This window comes from Macaca nemestrina, chromosome X (assembly GCF_043159975.1).
Source record: "Macaca nemestrina isolate mMacNem1 chromosome X, mMacNem.hap1, whole genome shotgun sequence".
In the NCBI taxonomy this organism is placed as follows: Eukaryota; Metazoa; Chordata; class Mammalia; order Primates; family Cercopithecidae; genus Macaca; species Macaca nemestrina.
In genome coordinates, this window is record NC_092145.1 from 57,876,146 (window position 1) to 57,894,582 (window position 18,437).

The window sequence follows — 18,437 nt, forward strand, 5'->3', positions numbered from 1 at the left end:
ATGCCCTTTGTCTCCTCAGCCAACATCAGTTTGTGACTAGGTCCTATTCTCCTCACTGATGATTTCTGCAAAGCTTGTCTATAATGCCTTTTTAAATTTTTCATTGATTTTTCCATTCTTGCCATTAGTGAATCCCTTAGCCTTAAATAAGTAGCTGAGATACGATCCTCTCAAATTGATTACAGTTCTATAAATATAGGTCTTACTAGGTATATATAGTATATATGCAATCCTATTATCAAAATTCAATTAGATAATTTTCAGTAATGTCATATATTTTTTCCATTCCTCACTTCATTAATTAATTCAGACAATGTACTACATTATTATCCTATCTTACATTTGCAACATAAAAGAGAGCATGATTACATGATTATTAAACAATGATTTCATATACTTTCTTGTAATTTTTTTTTTTTAGTCTTCATCTCGTAAAGCAATTTAAAACCAGAAGAAAGGCCAGGTGTGGTGGCTCATGCCTGTAATCCCAACACTTTGGGAGGCTGAGGCGGGAGGATCGAGACCAGCCTGGCTAATATGGTGAAACCCCATCTCTACTAAAAATACAAAAATTAGCCAGGCATGGTGGCACGTGCCTGTAGTCCCAGCTACTCGGGAGGCTGAGGCAGGAGAATCACTTGAACCCTGGAGGCAGAGGTTGCAGTGAGCCGACATGGCACCACTGCACTCCAGCCTGGGTGACAGAACGAATGTCCATCTCAAATAAACAAACAAACAAATAAAACAGAAGAAAAGAACAGGGAATATTGAATGAAAAGCCAAGTTTACTTGCCTTAATTTTCATAAGCTATATGTGAAACACATCCTAACTAGAAATAAGTAAACAGACTTTTATTATACAAAAAGATACTGATATATTTTTCTGCATCATGAAAACAGTACATGATTGAGATTTTGCACCAGAGTACATTACTTGAGGAATTATACTAACATCACTATTATTACCTACATGTAAACTATGTATGCTTAACATACCACGTGTGGCCTTCATAATTGAGAAGTTTTACCAGATTTTAAACAAAAGCAAAGAAAACAAATTCACAGATTCATTGGTATGATATCCAATTTATAATCTTATAAAGAGCAAAATGGCTTTATATCTATGAATAGACATGTGCATATGCTACATGTTCTTTATGTGCATATGCAAACAAAAAACCATATTCATATTGGGTAATTTATTCTTTCAAGCTTCTTTTTTGTATTATTTCTACTCAATATGAATAAATCCTATAGAAAGGTTTTTACATCTTTTAGAACTTAGCTTCTGGTGAGAGCGATTAGAATTTGTCAGGCTGAGGGTACATTAACTCTTTCAGACAAATTAAGTTCCGTTTTATGTTCTGAAAAAGATGATTTCCTGGATGAGTCTCTTGTGGCCTGAAAGGGTTTATGCATCCTTTAACTGAGCAATATATTCTCTTCTCACCATTAGCATCATGCACCAAATGTCTATCAATTCCCTGAACAAAGTTTGAAAAATGTAGCTCATAGTCTATGTAATTTCAGGCTGAATTTCAAGCAAGCAAAACTCTTCAAAGAGAAAATTTTTGTGCTAACAGACCCTTAAAAATATGCTCCATTCAGACAGGTTCTTAGAATTCGTTAAGACATCTAAATTCTTAGATTTCTATCTTAGAATTTGTTAAGACATAATTTTCAATAGCTGCATTTTAAATCAAGACATGATAAAAGAATAACATTTGAAACATGTTAGACTCCTTTCTTCTGTTAAACTGAGGCTACGCCAGAAAAACAAGCTAATGTTCTGTTTACTGGCCATAATGTTAAGTTGTATATTAATTATTATATAATAAACTCTAACCTATTTAAATAAACATTTATTAAGCACTTGACTTTCTATAAAGCATTGTTATAGGCTTGTTGTAAAGTACTCAAAATATGAACCAGAATCTGTATCAGAAAAGAGTACATAAACCAGTATGCACAACAGGTAAGTACATGAACAGAGTATAGACAAACCAGCAAGTACAATAATCAAAGTATTAAAATGTTATAAAAATACAGGGAACAGGGAAATTAATTTTGATTGCTATGATTAGGGAAGGCTTTCTGGAGGAGATGGTGTAAGTGAGCAGCTAATTTTTTTTGTTGTTGTTGAGACGGAGTCTCACTCTGTCACCCAGGCTGGAGTGCAGTGGCACAATCTCGGCTCACTGCAAGCTCCGCCTCCCGGGTTCACGCCATTCTCCTGCCTCAGCCTCCTGAGTAGCTGGGACTACAAGTGCCTGCCACCACGCGCGGCTAATTTTGTTTTGTATATTTTAGTAGAGACGGGGTTTCACGGTGTTAGCCAGGATGGCCTCGATCTCCTGACCTCGTGATCCACCTGCCTCGGCCTCCCAAAGTGCTGGGATTACAGGCATAAGCCACCGCGCCCGGCCTGTGAGCAGCTAATTTTTAAATCAGTTTACAATCCTTTCAAAAAGAACATTTTTTTTCCCATTTGAGAGAGATTGAAAAGGAAGCAAAAAAAGTTTCACAGGGAACAAATGTAGAACTTATCTCAGATTTTCAAACAGGTCTAACCTCGGAGGCAGCACAATACCGGTTAGAAGCACAAGGTTTAATGTCAGAAAGACCAAAATTGGAATTCTGACCCTCATGAACCACACATATTACCTATGTGATCTCCTGCACATGGTTGAACCTCTATAGCCTCAATTTTCTCACATTTAAAATAAAGTTAAGGCTGGGCGCAGTGGCTCACGCCTGTAATCCCAGCACTTTGGGAGGCCGCAGCGGGTGGATCACAAGGTCAGGAGTTCGAGACCAGCTTGGCCAATACGGTGAAACCCCGTCTCTACTAAAAATACAAATACAAAAATTAGTCAGGTGTGATGTGCACCTGTAGTCCCAGCTACTTGGGAGGCTGAGGTAGGAGAATCGCTTCAACCTGGGATTGAGACACTGCATTCCAGCCTGGGCGATAGAGTGAGATTCCATCTCAAAAATAAAATAAAATAAAATAAAATAAAATAAAATAAAATAGGCCGGGCACGGTGGCTCACGCCTGTAATCCCAGCACTTTGGGAGGCCGAAACAGGAGGATCACAAGGTCAGGAGATCGAGACCATCCTGGCTAACATGGTGAAACCCTGTCTCTACTAAAAATACAACAAAAAAATTAGCCAGGTGTGGTGGTGGGCACCTGTAGTCCCAGCTACTCGGGAGGCTGAGGCAGGAGGATGGCGTGAACCCGGGAGGTGGAGCTTGCAGTGAACGGAGATTGTGCCACTGCTCTCCAGCCTGGGCGATAAAAGCAAGACTCCGTCTCAAAAATAAATAAATAAATAAAATAAAACAAAGTAATACTACCAACCTCATAGTATTTCTTTGGAGGTCACTTAGGAAAATATATAGAGATATATATAGATATAGATATTCCTAGCATAATGGCTGGCATATGACATTCACTAAACAGTGACAAAGACTCTCTCTTGAACCAAATTTTAGTCAGGTTCCTCTGAGTACTTTTTTTTTTTGAGACAGAGTTTCGCTCTTGTTGCCCAGGCTGGAGTGCAATGGTGTGATCTCAGCTCACTGCAACCTCCGCCTCCTTGGTTCAAGTGATTCTCCTAGCTCAGTCTCTCGAGTAGCTGGGATTACAGATGCCTGCCACCACACCTGGCTAATTTTCATATTTTTAGTAGAGATGGGGTTTCAACATGTTGGCTAGGCTGGTCTCGAACTCCTGACCTCAGGTGATCCACCCACCTTGGCCTCCCAAAGTGCTAGGATTACAGGTGTGAGCCACTGTGCCCAGCCTTGAGTCCTCTTTTTGACTAGGCCTCATTCTTAGGCCCCGTCCTTGTCCCTGACAGTCCAGTTTTAGCAAGAATCCCACTGGGTCAGTTTAGCAAAAATCCTCCACCCTTCATATACGGTCAAATTCCTCATCTTGCACCCCTCATATCTTATTACCCTTGCCTGCCTTCAGCAAGAATCCTATCAAGTTGGTTTAGGGGGAATCCCCTTATCTTTGATATCTACTTCTAGTAATGTTCCACTGCCTGACTCCCACCCTGCTTCTTGGCTATAAACCCCCACTTGCCTTTGTCGTATCAGAATGCAGCCTCATTGTATAGTAAGGTCTCTCTCCTATTGCAATAGTTCCTGAATGAAATTTGCCTTTACCACTTTAACTTCTTTCTGGCTCTAATTTTCTTTCATAAAAGTTTATTACTATTATTACTATTTTATTATTATTATTTATTTATTTATTTTGAGACGGAGTCTTACTCTGTTGCCCAGGTTGGAGTGCAATGGTGCAATCTCAGCTCACCGCAACCTCTGCTGCCCGGGTTCAAGTGATTCTCCTGCCTCAGCCTCCTGAGTAGCTGGGATTACAGGCATGCACCACCATGCCCAGCTAATTGTTTTTTGTAGTTTTAGTAGAGATGGGGTTTGACCAGTTGGCCAGGCTGGTCTTGAACTCCTGACCTAGTGATCCACCCGCCTCGGCCTCCCAAAGTGCTGGAATTACAGGCGTGAGCCACTGTGCCTGGCCTATTTTATTATTATCATAAATGATTATACTTTCTATTTAAATTCAATTGAACTAAAAATTCCATTGACCAGTACCATTGTCAAGAGAGTATATTTCAAAGAATGCTAAGAATCTTTCTTTTTTAAAAAGCACTCTTTTTCCCTTGTTTTTTTTGTTTTTTGTTTTTTCGGGGTTTTGCTCTTTTTGCCGCCCAGGCTGGAGTGCAATGATGCAATCTCAGCTCATTGCAACCTCCACCTGCCAGGTTCAAGTGATTCTCCTGCCTTAGCCTCCTGAGTAGCTGGGATTATAGGCTTGTGCCACCACGCCTGGCTAATTTTGTTTTTTTAGTACAGATGGGGTTTTACCATGTTGGCCAGGCTGGTCTTGAACTCCTGACCTCAGGTGATCCACCCGCCTCAGCCTCCCAAAGTGCTGAGATTACAGGCGTAAGCCACTGCACCTGGTCCCCCTTTCTAAAACAATTTGCTTCTCAATGTATGCATTATCTGTATTACTGACCATGCCCCCTTTTAAATCCTGTACCCTCCTCTTTCTGAACAGTCTCATAAAAATATGTTTGCTTTGAACTTCCTAATTTTCTGCATTTGAGAGGAACAGGCAGTGAGGGTAAGGAGAGAGTCAGAGGTGAAGAACTTCCCCCCTCCAGCCTACTCTGAAGTTCTCAATTTTTCTTTAGGCGCCAGAAAATGACCTGAATTACTACATTCATTAAAAACAAAACAAAACAAAACAAAACAAAAACAGCTTTGCTCTTGAGGGTCATTTTTACTTTCATTTTTGTTTGGTCAATTTTATATGACACTTGCTTTACAAAGTGTGGATTATCATCTTCCTGAAACCTGTCACTGGCATGTTCTCAAAGGTGATCAATGTCACTGGTGGTTCTGTGAGTTTTTTCATCTACTTAAAAATTATTCTCTTAATAAATAAAGGTGGAATACAATTAACATAATGGCAGTGCAGTGAAGACCCCAAATCTGTTTTGAATTATCTGGAAAGGATAATGTGCCTCCTCAGTAACTTGATTTGTAACCACTTCAAATGACTTCCCTGATACTATGAGGAAATCCCAGGTGTTGATAGTTAGTTGACAGGGTGTTAATGTCATTAACATTCTGTCAGCTCTTCTCGTCAATGTGTTAATGGTGCCCCTGCTGCTCAGTCACTCTCTGTCCTCCGGTTGGGGAAATGATTTAGCCAGCAGTCAATCAAAAAGCTAAGCTGATTTTGGGCAACAGAAAGCCCTACCATTGACAAAATCTCTGCGAGTAAATGTGGTAAGGAATTTGTCAACTGGATATAAACAGTAAGGTCAACACTGTGGTTGACGTGCTTTTTTAGATAGTTTAAGATGTTAAGAATGGACCACAACACATATTTAAAAGTCTAAGAAGCCCTCTTTTAAGAATGGGTTTCTTTTCTGACAGAAAAAGCAAGGATTAATAAGTAAAAATGATGCTTTGACTTCTTAAAAAAAGTAAAGCGTTGGGGTTCAGAGCACAATATCTGGAAGTATGCTACCTTGGCATGCTGAATACTTTGAGCTGAAGGATACCAGGAGGACCACAGAAGCAAGAAGGTGTCTCTGAACTTATCCCTCCCTCCTTCCTACCTTCCTTTGCCTCCTGAAGCAAGTCAAAGAAACTAGAATTCCTCTCCCTTGAAACAAGCCATAAAACCTAGGAAGATCACTTTTTAAGCTCTTCCATTCTCCACCAAAGACTTTCACATAGGCTGGGTGCAGTGACTCGTGCCTGTAATCCCAGCACTTTGGGAGGCTGAGGCGGGCTGATCACCTGAGGTCAGGAGTTTGAGACCAGCCTGGCTAACACGGTGAAACCCCTTCTCTACTAAAAATACAAAATTAGCTGGGCATGGTGGCATGTGCCTGTATTCCCAGCTACTCGGGAGGCTGAGGCAGGAGAATCGCTTGAACCCTGAAGGTGGAGGTTGTAGTGAGCCAGGATCACGCCACTGTACTCTAGCCTGGGTTACAGAGTGAGACTCCATCTCCAAAAAAACAAACAAGACCTTCACATGACAGGCGTCTTTTCCCCATACCTGGGGGAAGACTGTCATATAGAGATACAGAAAATAATCTGAACCAGTCTTGATGGGTTCCCTCCAGCTTATTACCATTAGATCATATCCTTTTATCCACCAGTCATACTAAGGGAGGAGACCATCCCTCATATTGTCTTATGCCCACTTTCTACCTCCAAAGAAAGAAAAAGTAAAAACTAAAAGGCAGAAATGAAATCCACAAGCAGACAGCTCGGAGCCACACCCTGGTACTGGTAGTTAAAGATCGACCCCTGACCTAATCAGTTATGTTATCTATAGATTACAGGCATTGAATAGAAAAGCACTGTGAAAATCCCTATCCTGTTTTGTTCTGATCTAATTACCGGTGCACGCAGCCCCCAGTCACGTACCCCCTGCTTACTCAATTGATCATGACCGCCTCACGTGTACCCCCTTAGAGTTGTGAGCCCTTAAAAGGGACAGGAAGTGCTCACTCGAGAGCTCGGCTCTTGAGACAGGAGTCTTGCCGATGCCCCCAGCCAAATAAACCCCTTCCTTCTTTAACTCAGTGTCTGAGGAGCTTTGTCTACCTCTCGTCCTGACACAATACTTCTGCACAACTGCCCATAAAATACATGGTTTTTCCTTGTTTCTTTGAGTCTTCATTTATGGAGGTTTCTGTGTCACATAAAACTCACATTAAATAAATTTGTATGCTTTGCTCTTGTTAATATTGTATTATAGGGTGTCAGCCATGAACCTTAGAATGGGTCAAGAAACATTGATTTTTCTCTCCCATACCATCTAATTTTTTCTGAGTCAGAACAAGCAACCAATTTTGGGTAGAGAAAGGAAGAAAGAGGTGATGAGTTTCCTTCTAAAGCCATTGGCCCCAGCAGGCTAGAAATAGCCTTGGAAAGGTTTTTGTTTGTTTGTTTGTTTTTGTTTTTTGCCCATTTTTTTCTGACATTTACTTGTGGAGCTGTGGATCTCTCCTAAAACTGATTATACTTTACAGCATGCTCTATAAAGGTGATTCAATGATACTCACATTTGTGAGATTTATATGAAGAAAAGTTTTATAACTATAAGCACAGCCTAACACTGTTTGACAGTATCATTTTGAAGTGCTAAGTAAAAGCAAGGGCTTGGACTAGATGATCTTCATTGTCTCTAGCTATAATACTGTGTGATTCAACACACATTTACTGAGTGCCTACATTGTGCTAGGTGGTAGGCATTGTGGTGGGCATATAGTAATTAACAAACCATACATAATCTCTCCCATGGGGACAGCAAGACAGAGAACATACACATGTCAGACTGTCAGCAGCCTGAGGTCAGGTTTTCTATCATCTTGTGTACTGTTCAATTTTCATGCCTGGCAATGTCTAGCATATTGTAAGTGTTCAATCAAAATTGGGAAAGAATAAGGGTAAATATAGGGTGCTCCAGGACATAGACTGACTTGGAGATTTGAAGATTCAACCTGCATATTCGGTTGCCCTGAAGCCATCATGCCATTGCTGCTAACTATAGAACTGTTGCTATTCTGAAGTCCAAAGGCATATGAGTGCTTTTCAGCTTGTGAACTCAGTCCTCATAGAGAGATTACTGTTTAAGTAGCTAAAGTTACTTTCCATGGAAACTACTCCCATACTTGTGCCCCTAATTATTCAATTTAAAGGGTCAGTGACTTGAAGCAATGCAATGTATTGGCACTGGATGGAAACATTGGAAAGATCATCGAGTACAAAGGATCCTATACTAGAAACGGAATCATGGTTCTATTTTTAAAACAGGATCAAGTATCTCACAAATATCTTTCTCTTTTAGCATTGCCAGGAGGGTAAAAAATATATATATTAGGTAGGCACCAGAACTCATATACATACATATAATGATTATGCATTTTGTTTGTCCCTTTCTAGAAGACAGAAACTCTCAATGGGTGACCAAGAAGTCTTTCAAAGGAAGAATAACTTGAACCACAGTTTTATCATTATAATCCATTAATTCATAGTTTTTAACCAACCCAAGTCAATATTCAAATTTTTTCTCTGAAATAAATTGCTGTGTACTTTATTTTGTTTCTTTAAAGAATATGATATGCAAAGTAACAGCCCCATACATTTTAATACAGTTTTCAATCCCCTTGTGGACAAACAGTCACACTTTAGTGCCACTTAAATGAAGAATAACCATTCATCTGTAACATACAGATACAGAAGGCTCTGGATTTTCATTTTAAAGTGCTTAATTACCTGCATAAAGAGAGAAATAAAATAAGGAGTCCAGGCCAAGTTCACGAGGGTTTGAAATTACTTTTCTTTTTCTAAATGAGCAACAAAGACTCAATGTTGCAAGCTGTTGTGTGGCTATAAGCCAACAGTAGAAGAAAATGTTCAAAAGAAAAAGGGGATCAGGAATTAAATTCAAATATAAGGCAAGAACCAAAATCGAAAGGTGAAAAAGGAGGTGGTGTTTCCAGGCACAGGACAATATAACATATGTGAAAAAAAAAACGTAATCAGCAATAAAGTGAAACCTTCATATTAAGTATTCCAACGTGGCCAGTAATGCAACTCAAGGTTATTTTTGTGGATTCCCTGCCTCCAATCACTCACAAACTTATGTTGCCAATATTTGTATTCATGAAGGTACTCAGAATCACTAAAGGACCACAAAAAACACAGTATTCATTAATGAACCAAAACACTGAGAGTTAAAATTTTTTTTTACATAAATCTAAATTGCCATTCTTAAGTAATTCAAGTTCAGCACTGTGACTTCCAAGTTGGGCAAAAAGTAAAGCATATCAGAAAAGAAAAAGGCTTTAACCTTGAAACAAGGTGACTGCCAAATAGTTGTTGAAGGAATTTACTTATTATCAGATAAAGAATTTACAGTATTTATTCCCTCTAGAGATATAAAATGGTGAATCAATCTGCAGTTCAAGATATTTATTTAAACCCAGAGGAGGAGGATATGGCTTTAAGTTTTGAAAACTAAAATAGAAAATTATAAAAAAATCAGTTCTAATGTAGTTTATCTTTAGATACCAGATTTAACATTAAACAACTCAAGCTAAATGCTGTTTCTCAAGTTTTCCTTTTATATATTTTTATGATTTATATGAATATACTGCTATAAACTAGAAGTTTCAAAAAATATTTATTTAACAAGAAATGCTTAATGTTATACAGATATCTACTATAATTTATGTAAATATATCATCTACTGATCAATTCGTCTATCCATCCAACCGTGTATCCATTTATTCTTCAGTCCTTTCAGTCTAGTAATATTAGTTACCCTCTTATTGTCCTTGAAAATGCACACATGCCCTCAGAAAATGTATACACACACAAAAAAAAATCTCAGACAAAAAAAACCTTCTGTTGATCATTTACTTTAAACATTTGGTTATATAAGAATATTCTGTTTTGTTTCATTTAGGCTTCATCAAGCCTCTTAAGACTTACCTTGCATATCCTGTGGGCTTTCAAATGGAATTCTTCTTTGAGAAATAGCATTTAAAAAAAATCTAATTGTTCCCTTGCCTACTGGTTGAAAACATCATGAAACAAAATTTATGCTACTAATAGAAAAACAGCATATACACAAATTCATCCGGATGGTGTGAAAAGACTACCAAATCTAGAACTAACCACACAGTTAGTAGACAGACAGACATCAAGACTAAAAACTAGACAAAATGCTTAAATAAATAAAGGATATGGTCATCTTTTCCACAAACTTATCGTGTTGATTTTCTGCTTGGGGGAATTTCTTGATGTCACGTTCCAGATGAACAATTTGTTGTTCCATTGATGCAAGGTTGCTCTTGAGAATTTGAGCTGAAACTAAACAACAAAGTGCAAAAGATTTAGAATATTTTACCAGGTGTTCCACAAAACATCTAAAAGGAGATATTATCAGTTAAAGTCTTTTTTTAAAAAAATGTGGGAAATAGTTCCATGAAGTCAACTCACATTTTTCTGAATTACTGCTCATAAAAATTCTACTCTCCATGAAATAAATGAAAATGTGTAATATAATATACCAAATCATCATGTTTAATATGGGAATGTCACCATTTTACTCAGCCATTAGTTCAAATGAATCCATTTCAATTTAAATTTATTGATGGAATTCCTAATATTTCATTCTTTAAAATCTAATTTGAAGATTAAAGAAAAACTAAGGTTCAAAGACATGTTATTAATGCATGTTCTTAGCTCTATAAATGATTTAAGGTTAAATTATATAAAAGGATCAAATATTTTTCTTTTGTAGAAAGATCCTGATTTTTATAAACCAATATCTATGGTAAAAGTTCCCATCTCTAGTACTTTTCAAAGAGAAGTGAAAAATAACTGTTGATACAGAAAGATGATTTAGAGCAAACCCCAGCAAACACAAATGAACGTACATACCCACAAAGATTCAGCCTGCCCTCAAACACTATCATTATTTGCTGTAATTACCCCTAACATTCTCTGCACCTTCCTTTTTCTCTCACTGACAAGTAATAATTTTAAGTATTGTATTCAAACTGCTCCTAAATACAAGCACATTTTTCAGATCTGTCAGGAGACTGTCTTTTTACCGGGTAATTTTTTTTTTAACTTGCAACTATTTTATAGATACTCTATTGCTGCATAACTGCCAATTATGTATGAAAACACTTCTATCAATATCAACAGCATTTGGCAAGATTCTGGTTGCAAAGATGAGGTAAGTGTTATAATTTGATAGATAGCCCGTGACATTGGTTTTTAAATCCTGGCCTCTGAAATACTGTTATTTTCATTAAAGGACCATGAAACATAAATAGAAAAATACTATGATTCTTTCTTATTTTTAAGCAAAGTTAGTCTTACGTAGAGACATATCAGCATTACAATGAAAAATTCAAGAGACTGCCAAAATCAACCCCTTGGCAAATTTCAGCCAAACTGTTCAGATACAAATTCATCATGTTGACAGGCACATCTTTATAACTGAATGAGGAGAAAACACCTTAAATATACATGGAAGTTCAAGAGACTAAAAATCAAACACCAACACTAAAGACTACTTTTTTTCTATTAATCTGTCAGTTTAAACAGCTCTGTCCAATTTAGTTCCATTTGTTTAGATCTGACAAGCTTGGAAATTATTCTTTATTGCAGAAGAGAGTTTTATCAAAAATTTGCTAATGGTTCGCCAATCATTGCTTGCTTTATTTAAAGGATGAGTTTGCTATGGAAGAAATAATTCTCTCTGATTTTAAAATTGAATTATTTCACTTAGGTTTCTCTGCTATATTCTAATTATTCAAAAGGTTTCTCCTTTCCCACTTGGTTGATTGAAAAAGTGAAGACAGGCTAAGTGTGGTGGCCCACGTCTCTAATCCCAGCACTTTGGGAGGCTGAGGCGGGCGGATTACCTGAGGTCATGAGTTTGAGGCCAGCCTGGCCAACATGGTGAAACCCTGTCTCTACCAAAAACAAAAAACAAACAAACAAAAAAATTAACCAGGCCTGGTGGCGGGTGCCTGTAATCCCAGCCACTCGAGAGGCTGAGGCAGAAGAATCGCTCAAACCCAGGAGGCAGAGGTTGCAGTGAGCCAAGATCCTGCCACTGCACTCTAGCCTGGGGAGCAAGAATGAAATTCCGTCTCAAAAAAAAAAAAAAAAGATAAAACATTGACCAGTCACTTATGTTAGTTAGGTTACACGGACATGGTGAAGTTCAGGGCACATGACCCAAAAATATGGTACCTTGGCATATTGAGTATTTTAAGCTGAAGAACTTTTAGAAATGACACCTGCAGGAAGGACTATCTGATCTTTCCTGGGCGCAGGTCTTAAGACCTTCATGTAGGCCCCGTGTGGGGGCTCACATCTGTAATCCCAGCACTAGTGGAGGCCAAGGTGGATGGATTGCTTGAACTCAGGAGCTCAAGGGCAGTCTGGACAATATGGCAAAACCCCATCTGTACAAAAAAATATAAAAATAAGCTGGGCTGGACGTGGTGGCTCACACCTGTAATCCCAGCTCTTCGGGAGGATGAGGCAGGAGGATCACATGGGCCCAGGAGTTCGAGACCAGACTAAACCACATAGTTAGACCTTGTCTCTACGAAAAATAAAATAAAAGAAAATGAGGTGGGAAGATTGCTTGAGTGCAGAAAGCTGAAGCTGCAATGAGTTATGATGGCATCACTGTATTCCTGCCTAGGTGACAGAGTGAGACCCTGCCTCAAATAAATAAATAAATAAATAAATAAATAAGGTGGGTGCGGTGGTATGTGCCTAGTCCCAGCTACTTAAGAGGCTGAGTTAAGAGGATCACTTGAGCCTGGGAGGTTGAGGCCGCAGTGAGTCATGATCGTGCCACTCTTCTCCAGCCTGGGCAATACAGATTAATCCTTATCTCTCAAAGAAAAAAACAAAAACTCATGTGACAGATTTTTTTTTTTTGGAGACAGAGTCTCACTCTGTTGCCAGGCTGGAGTGCAGTGGCATTATATCTCGGCTCACTGCAACCTCCGACTCCCTGGTTCAAGTGATTCTCCTGCCTCAGCCTCCCAAGTAGCCAGGATTACAGGCATGTGCCACCATGCCCAGCTAATTTTTGTATTTTTAGTAGAGACAGTGTTTCACCATGTTGGCCAGGATGGTCTCGATCTCGTAACCTCGTGATCCACCCGCCTCGGCCTCCCAAAGTGGTGGGATTACAGGCGTGAGCCACCATGCCGGGTCTGAGAGCTAACTTGCCTATATGCACCCTGAGGAAACCAACATCCTTATCTCTGAAGACAAAGGGACATAGAAATCTGAACAAATAGTTCTTGCTAAATTTCTCCCAGTTTATTATACTTAGCTCATACTCTTTCTTCTCCCTATCATATTTTTCCACACCTCTCCATTCTTCATCAAATATACTATAGAAAACACTCAGGTTTAACTGTTTCTTTGGATCTTCATTTCCCTATGAATGCTCCCCTCCCAAGTTATATAAAACCTAAATAAATTTGCATTCTTTTCTTGTGCTAATCTGCCTTTTGGTATAAAGACCGTGGCCAATGAACCTAAAATGGGGAAAAGGAGAAGTTATTTTTCCTCCCTTACCTTAGAAATAAACTCACGCTAACTTTCTGTAATAAACAAAATGTGCTCAAAGGCCAGGTTTAGGTCACAATAGTAATGGCACTAGTCAAAAGGGGATGATGATGATGATAATGACTTCATCTTCTAATAATTCAATACAAAACTAGCCTAATCAAACTGCTATGCACACAGCAGTCTACATATGTCAAGTAATAAGTGAGAATATATTTTAACTCAGGGAAATTGCTTTTACCCTAAAGTTGCATTCTGAATAAATCAGTATTTTTCTGAACATCTGTCCTCCCCAATTTCACATGTATAATCTTTAGTCCTCTATAAATCTCTCCAGAGCTCTACTCCAAATTCTCTACCATTTCATATGCACTTTTTGTTTGTTCAAGTGATCGTCCACCTATCACCTTCTGCTTTGAATAAGAATTGTTTTTTGTCTCATATACATAAACAACAGTCTCCTTTATAAAACTCCAAGCTGTCTAATGGTAAGATCTATATTTGATTTTTTGCTTTTCCCTCAGTACTTATCACTGTGCTCAGTATTTATCACTCAATAAATATTTATTAGATGAATATGTACATTTCAAGAAGTTTTGGCTCACATTTAAATTTATGTCTACTTCCACAACTGAAAGTACAGAGAGAGGGGTTAGATATAATCATCATGATTTGAAGTTACCATACCCATTATTATATAAGTAGAGAAAGAGAGCAGGGAGTTGAAATCTGTCTAGCAATATATAGAGGTGGTTTGGGAGATGCTTAGACAAATGGGAACGTGAGGAAAGGGGAAAAAGTTTAAAAAAGTAAAGGGCATCTTTCTTTATTAGGCTCTTCCGTTCTTCCCCTCTAATGAATTATTCATATTATGCCTGAACAAAAGAGAATTAAATATTGGAGATGTAATAATCTGAGAATTCTAGCTTATACAGAAATTTATGGCTGCATTAAACAATGTCGTTATGTAAAGTGTTTATCCTTCCATCGGGGGAATTATGTTATCTTTGAGGTAAAAGTGACATTAAAGGAGATTTGGACCAGCGTCTTAAATTTGAAAAACTCAGGTTACAGAGTATCACAGTCCAAGTCCCTGTAAAACATAGCCTAAGTTAGAGCTTACTCGTTAAGGCCTTTTTGGGGTGAGCGGGATATAATCCCAGAGAAACGGGCATGAGGGAAAGACAGCAAATACAAGAGGGTAAATTCCAGAACTTGTCATAGTTTAATCAAAAAAAAAAAAAAAAAAAAAGCTGGTTGTTTAGTGTCTCAGGTTGTCTCCATCAGGGCTGACTTCAAAGATATGCAATCTGTGCAGGTTCATGGATATGCAACCTGTGACTTCATGGATATACAACCTGTGCAACCATGCTGCAAAGGGCCCAGCACTTTGTTTAATACTTTGTTGTCATTTTGAAATTCTTAATAATTTTTGCAGTGGGGTGCCACATTTCATTTTGCACCCGGACCCAAAAATTATCTACTCAGTCCTGGTCTCCAGATAAAACAAATGTAACTTAGAAAAGTTGTTTACAGGCCAGGTGCCTTGGCTCACTCCTGTAATCTCAGCACTTTGGGAGGCTGAGGCAGGTGGATCATTTGAGGTCAGGAGTTTGAGACCAGCATGGCCAACATGGCGAAACCCCGTCTCTACTCAAAATACAAAAAAATTAGCTGGGCATGGTGGTGCCCGCCTGTAATCCCAGATACTCGGGAGGCTGAGGCAGGAAAATCACTTGAACTTGGGAGACAGAGGTTGCAGTGAGCCGAGATCATGCCACTGCACTCCAGCCTGGGCGACAGAGTGAAACTCTGTCTCAAAAAGAAAAAAAAAAAAAAGAGTTGCTTAGAGTTGACAGTGAGCAATTCATTTACCGCTGACTCCTTAGCATCTCCTGTTCTTTCATTGGTGAAATTGTTTCTAGCAGTGTTAACTTCCCACTATGGCTGAGAAATGAGTAGCCTGGGTTTGGAGGTGGGAGATGGCAAAGAAGGAGTGTCCAGTGAATCTAGGGTGTTGCATATATTAGATCCAAAACAGAGTATTCTCTACATCCTAAGTGCCTTATTCAATTGTTGACAGTTGATATCATTAGAATTTTTTTATTTACTCATAATGAAAATCAGCCTACTTTACTCCTATCTATTACTCCTAATTTTGCCTCATAGCAGCACTGAACAAGTCTACTACCTATTTTACAAGAAATGTATCAGTTGAATATTCTTAATCTACCCAGCCTATATATACCCAGTTCCTTCAACTAGTCCTTTTGTGGTATAAGAATTAGTCATTACTGGCTGGGTGTGGTGGCTCATGCCTGTAATCCCATCACTTTGGGAGGCTGAGGTGGGCAGATCACGAGGTCAGGAGATTGAGACCATCCTGGCCAACATAGTGAAACCCCATCTCTACTAAAAATACAAAAAAATTAGCAGGGCGCGGTGGCGAGCACCTGTAGTCCCAGCTACTCGGGAGGCTGAGGCAGGAGAATTGCTTGAACCCGGGAGGCAGAGGTTACAGTGAGCTGAGATCGCACTACTGCACTCCAGCCTGGCGACAGAGCAAGACTCCATCTCGGGGGGGGGGGGGGGAAGAATCAGTCATTACTTAAGTTCTTAAGTAATAACCAACATTGAGTGAGTACTTACTATATGCTACATATTATTCTAAGTAGTGTTATGTATTAACTCATCTAATACAAAAATTCCATAAGGTATGCACTACTCTTAAGGAGGGGTATAAGTAATGTCATCTCAGGACATCGTAAATGCAAAGCAGTATTTCTGGAGCCTGGAAGGCCAGCATCTTGAAATAAAATCTGTACCTTTTATCATTCATTGGCACAAGGTCATGTTACTTATATATGCAGCTGTGGCAGAATTAGATGGGATAGGAATGGTTTTAGGAATCAGAGAGACCTAGGTTCTAATCTCAGCCATACGTATTACTAGCTAGGTTATCTTAAGTCAACGACTTAGCTTCTCTAGGCCTTCATTTCCTGATTTGCAAAATGATGATGATGATATCTTCCTTAAAGAGTAGTCATTTAGGTTAAACGATTTGATAAATATAAAGCACTTATTATTATACCTAGTACATAAATATTCATTTTATATTTCACTATCCTCTTTCCTACGCCCTGCCTTCCAACATACACATTCCCATTGTATACATGCTACCATGAATTCAACAATTTAGATGTAATCTAAGGGAAAAAAAAATGCAGACATTTCCAACCTGCTACCCCTACTATGGCCTAATTTAACGTAATATTGGTCTTTTTTCTAATAAAGAGAACTAAACTTAGATTCTGTTTTCTGTGTTTAGATTTTACAGGATACATGGAATTTTAGGTTCGGGAACTAGTGACAATTACACTAATCAACAGCCAATTTATCAGATTTATTAGCAAGTTCCAAATTTAAATAATATTTCTGGAAATTAAAACCCATGCAATAGTCTGTATTTCCTTGGCATTTAAAAGTTCATTACTTTGGCTTTCTAGACTTGTCTAAAAGGTAACAGACAAAAAAAAAAAAAAAAAACCCAAACGTATTAGAAAAGAATTAATATGTGTTTACCTGCCTCATTAATTGCCTTGAACACATTTGCCTCAATCTTAAGAGTTGGGAATCAATTAACGTTATGATTATTTAAATATTTAACTAGGTCTTAGCCTACAATACTTCTAATATTTCTCAGGTAGGGGGTACATGTGCGTGTGTGTGTGTGTGTGTGTGTGTGTGTGTGTGAGAGAGAGAGAGAGAGAGAGAGAGAGAGAGAAATAAATATTTTTACTAGAGGTTGCAGGGTGATGAGGGTACCTGGAGTGCCAAGAATATTTAAGTACCAGAGTGGGTTAGAAATGCTTGTCTTTGCACAGCCTCAGCCTCAGGGTATATTTTTGTGCCTGTCATTATATTAGTTCACTAATATAAATTAGGGAGTCTTTAATGACAGTGCAAACATTTTCTATCTGAGTAAATTCCCACTAGAGGCATTTTCAATGACTGATTAGTCAGTCTGGTAGCACTTTAATTTTTTTCTCTCATTTCATTTTTTACATCTGCTACTGAATTACTGAATCTGAATTATAACACTAAAAAATTAAATTATAGCTATCTGGTTCTTTATTACAGCTTTCTTCCTTGTACTCCATAAATAACCTTTTAAGCTCAGTGTACTCTCTTGAGTTATATGTAGGAGAAACTTTCCTCACAAATCTTATTTATCTACTTGAAAAATATACATATACTTTTTCCCTGGCTTCAAGCAAATATATGATAGTGGCCTGATCCTCATTCAAAACATTTTAAATGACAGACTTTCTCTAATACATAATTTTAAGAAAAGTAAAGTATAAGATAAATATTTTAAGTAACAGTTTGAATGGAAAGACTCTTCAATTACGCAGCATATGAGAGAACAGATACGCATGCAAGAAAAAAAAAATCACAGTATTCCAGTGACATTCTCTAGACCATACTCAGAATGTGTAATTCTATGTAAATATAAAAGCATTTCCAGGAAATTGTGGATTTTTTTCTGAATTAAATGTTTCTATTAATTGTAACCACTGACGAAGTAACACAGCACTTCTTACATCTTTGCTCCAAGAAAGACCAAGTAAGAATTTACTCCTGCAAGTCTGTATGTGAATAGGCCCAAACATGATTATACAAGTACCCTGTAATTTTCCTTAACTGAATATATTTAGTTGAAGAATTACTATCAGCGGAGCGGC

At 38.2% G+C, this 18,437-nt stretch overlaps 1 protein-coding gene across 5 annotated transcripts in view; it reads right to left on the bottom strand.

Moving 5' to 3' along the window:
• The window catches only part of LOC105497495 (diaphanous related formin 2), a 919,069-nt gene that overhangs the window by 340,821 nt on the left and 559,811 nt on the right, over nucleotides 1–18,437 (bottom strand). For all 5 annotated transcript variants that reach the window (XM_071089284.1, XM_071089283.1, XM_071089281.1 and 2 more), the window contains one exon: nucleotides 10,321–10,446. In XM_071089284.1, the coding sequence (XP_070945385.1) occupies nucleotides 10,321–10,446 (126 nt within the window). The remainder of the gene's footprint in view (nucleotides 1–10,320; nucleotides 10,447–18,437) is intronic.